The sequence below is a fragment of the Gobio gobio genome (assembly GCF_949357685.1).
Source record: "Gobio gobio genome assembly, chromosome: 13".
NCBI classification, from domain to species: domain Eukaryota; kingdom Metazoa; phylum Chordata; class Actinopteri; order Cypriniformes; family Gobionidae; genus Gobio; species Gobio gobio.
Genome location: NC_137106.1, coordinates 5,156,449 through 5,160,121, shown reverse-complemented (window position 1 = coordinate 5,160,121; position 3,673 = coordinate 5,156,449). Strand labels below are relative to the sequence as shown.

The window sequence follows — 3,673 nt, the reverse complement described above, 5'->3', positions numbered from 1 at the left end:
GGTGTCATGTAAATGTCCCCCTCGATTTGTCAGATAAGAGAGACATACAAATTGTGCAGATCCCTGTGGGTCCCAGAGATGCATATAAACTCTACAGGTCCAGAGGAGAATCAAAGGCAATCAATTCAACTAAAAGGGGATGAGCCACCTTCATTCAAAGCTGTACAAAATGGCAAAGCCAAGCACTGGTGTGTGTTGTGGCATTTGTGTCCAAGTTTGCTAGGATGGGGCTTCTGAGAGGTGTGTTAGTGGTGGTTGTGATGGTTGTGTTTGATCTGCCTGATGCATGGGGAAGTTTGATGCACAGTCAAAGTCCAAGAAGCACGGGGCAAAAATCAGATCCAGATTTCAGAAGTCCTGCCTTTTCTGCTCCAGAGCTCTGGAATCCTTTGCAAGTGGCTTCTCCATTTCAGAGTCCTTTGGGTCCTGCCTCCAGAGGCCTTGCACAGGAGCCTTTTGGCCTTCAGGAGAAGCAGCTGTTGCAGGGTCCAGTGAAGCCTTTGGATTGGAGGTATCCCGTCGTTCCCGAGGTGCAGAGCGAGTTGGCGGTGGACTTCCAGTTGAGGCAACCCGTGACTCCCAGCAGCGTAGCGGTTCAATGCGGAGAGAACCGGGTTCTTGTAGAAGTCCAGCAGGACTTGTTTAGCAATGGTCAGTTGATCCAGCCAACTGGTCTGTCTTTAGGTGGATGTCCTGTTGCTGGTCAGGACTCTGAGTCTAGGGTGCTCCTCTTTGAGTATGAATTACAGGACTGCAACAGCGTGCAGATGGTAAGAACTCCTAAATCTTAATCGGTTGTTTGTTCAAATTGAGGATATCCAAAGTCCTCTTCAAGGACCGTCAGTTCACACTGCTGTTGTATGTTGTATTTGCAATGCCAGGGCAGCTGGCATATGCATTGGTATGAACGGGCCTTAAGAAATGTTTGTTTTAAGCTCTGCAGTTGTTTTCTCCTGCTTGAAGTGTTTGTCCACTGTATTGCACAATGCACTTTCTCTCATTCATAATAATGATTACACCTTCATGAGGAACTGTCTTGTTTTAACTACAATCTCTTACAGATGAATGAGGATGAGCTTGTCTACACCTTCTCTCTTACCTACACCCCTGAGGCTCTTGCAGGTACTCCGATTACCCGGGCCGATGGTGCAATTGTTGGCGTTCAATGCCACTATCAAAGGTAAGTGGCCTCTGTGACTTTCACTGCTTGTGCAACTGGGAGACCATTTAATGGGTACTTTCATGAACCACAGGCTACACAATGTAAGCAGTGATGCCTTGAGGCCAACATGGGTCCCTTATGCCTCAACCAAGGTTGGTGAAGAAGTCTTGATGTTCTCCCTGAAGCTCATGCTGGGTAAGTGCACTTTCTTTGGACCTTCGACCTTGCAAATGTGGCTCTTCCTAGGGTGTTCCTTCTCTTTTGTAGACGATTGGTCCTACCAGAGGCCTTCATACTCCTATTTCCTGGGTGGCGTTATTAACATCGAGGCATCTGTGAAGCAGTACAATCATGTGCCTCTGCGTGTGTTTGTGGACAGCTGTGTGGCCACTCAAGTGCCTGACGTGAACTCCCTTCCGAGATATTCCTTCATTGAGAATCATGGGTAAGGTCATGGCTCTTGATGCTATAGGACTGTTTTGTTTGCTCTTTTTAAACCTTCATGAGTTGCTCTTTGTGGTGACTTTGTCGTCAGGTGCTTTGTGGATGCCAAGGCTACAGCTTCCAGCTCCCGCTTCATGCCTCGGTCCCAGGTTGACAAGATCCAGTTCCAGCTGGAGGCATTCATGTTCCAGGAGAGCACCAGTCCTTCTGTATGTACCACAAGAGTTAATTCGACTTCTCTTCCCATCTGCTTTGGTTTTCTGACTTGTCTGTCATCCCTTGTAGATCTACATAACATGTGTTCTGAAGGCAACTATTGCTTCTGCACCCAGTGACGCTCAGCGCAAATCCTGTTCCTTTGCCAATGGGTACGTTGCACTTATTCTTTTTTTTAAAAAGCTGACTTTGCTCATGTTGAAAGTGCTTTGTCTTGTTGCAGGTGGTTTGCTGCTGATGGAAATGACCAAGTTTGTGGTTGCTGTGACTCAACATGTGGTCCTGATGGTGGAATTGCTGCTTCTCCCTATGGAGGTCGGTAGCTCTTGCTTTAAGGTTGCTTTTGATGTTTTAAGTGCTCCTAACTTTGCTCTTTTTCTTCTCTCTAGGTGTTCAGTGGGAAGGCAAGGCCACACTTGGTCCTGTAATTGTTCAAGGGCAAAAGAAAGTTTCTCAATAAAACTGACATCAATCCTTGCTTGTATCTGACTTGTCACTTTGCTTTTGACCTGGAAAGAGTGCCTTATTCTGCAAATGTGGTGGAACTGACTGTACCTTCGCAAGTCCCATTTAGTCTGAAACCCTATGGCTGCATGCTATGTGACTTGCAGAGGTACAGAAGTTATTCTTTTTCTCCGTCTGGAATTTAAACGCGGGGCTAGTTGTAACAGGTTAACTTTCCACACATGCCGGGATGATGAAACCTAATGTATTTACTAGTTGCCATATCAACATTATTTAGAGAAACTGCACCAATTAATAATTCTTTGGACGCTCTCACTGAACATTTAACATAACAGACGTACATTTCTTAAGTTTATTGAAAATAAGACCAAGTTGAGAGTTCTTTTAATGCTGCTCTAACCAGCAGAAGACACTAGACGGGTTTAAATCCCAGTTGCACAGGTGGGGCATGTTGTAACTGTTACAATGTGCCCCTATTAGAACTATGCTATTCTATTGAGGAAAGAATGACAGTCAATGTTCAGAAGAAATTAGTATATTTTATTTGAAAGTTAATTTGTATTTTGTCTTGTTGTTTTATTTGATTGTATCTGATAACATCAAGCTGTCATGTTAATGTGCCCCACCTATGGGGCAGGTTGTCATATTTCACTTTCTTTCGGGGTAAATCGAAAGCATACACCGTATTCATGATTAGCAATCAAGGTTTACTGAGTTTTACACGATTCTTTTGTAGTGTGGTTTTTGGTGAAGTTTATTCAAATAAATATGGTCACCTGTGTAGCTACATTCTTCTCTCACTGCTGTTTCCTGATGGTTTATAGAACAATTTCTCCGAGTCGCCCTCTGTCGTTTCACAGAATAGTACAACGGCGAGTGCGTCAAGTATAAACGCCTCGTCCGTTTGGGGATTGACAAAGTGTGTGTGCGTGTTGGTTGAAAACCTTTGCTAGGGGAAAGAATTGTGTTTTGGTAGTTTTAGTGCATTTTGAATGTGAAATGATCTGCTGTGCCGAGCTGAAAGTTTGTTAGGAGAACTGTGTGAAGAGTTTTGAAAAAGTGACCTAAGTATTGAGAAATGGGTCCTAGCAATTGGATATAAAAAAAACACTGTAAATGGCAAGAGGCATCCTGCACAGGCAAAGCAACAAATTCATATTATTCAACATATCCTAGCTTTTTACAGAAAATATTCAGATGTAACCCCCTTTGTAATAATGAACATTTTCATAAGTAACTGATTACGGTTACATTTATTTTGTAATTAAAGTATATATGAGTAGACTGGTCCCCTCTGTCTAAGGAGTCGAAGGTCTGTCCACATAAACCTCTCTTGTCCACTTGTGGAACACTTCAAACTGGCGACAGGGATTGCCCCGAGGGGAA

At 43.8% G+C, this 3,673-nt stretch overlaps 1 protein-coding gene across 1 annotated transcript; it reads left to right on the top strand.

The window, feature by feature from the left end:
- Positions 1-664: 664 nt before the first annotated feature.
- LOC307135998 (zona pellucida sperm-binding protein 3-like) lies at positions 665-2,299 on the top strand. Its single transcript, XM_079832743.1, has 4 exons — positions 665-1,180; positions 1,254-1,357; positions 1,430-1,974; positions 2,046-2,299. The coding sequence occupies exons 1-3, from the start codon at positions 1,062-1,064 to the stop codon at positions 1,609-1,611; spliced, it is 405 nt and encodes a 134-aa protein (XP_079688869.1). The 5' UTR covers positions 665-1,061; the 3' UTR covers positions 1,612-1,974; positions 2,046-2,299.
- Positions 2,300-3,673: the final 1,374 nt, after the last annotated feature.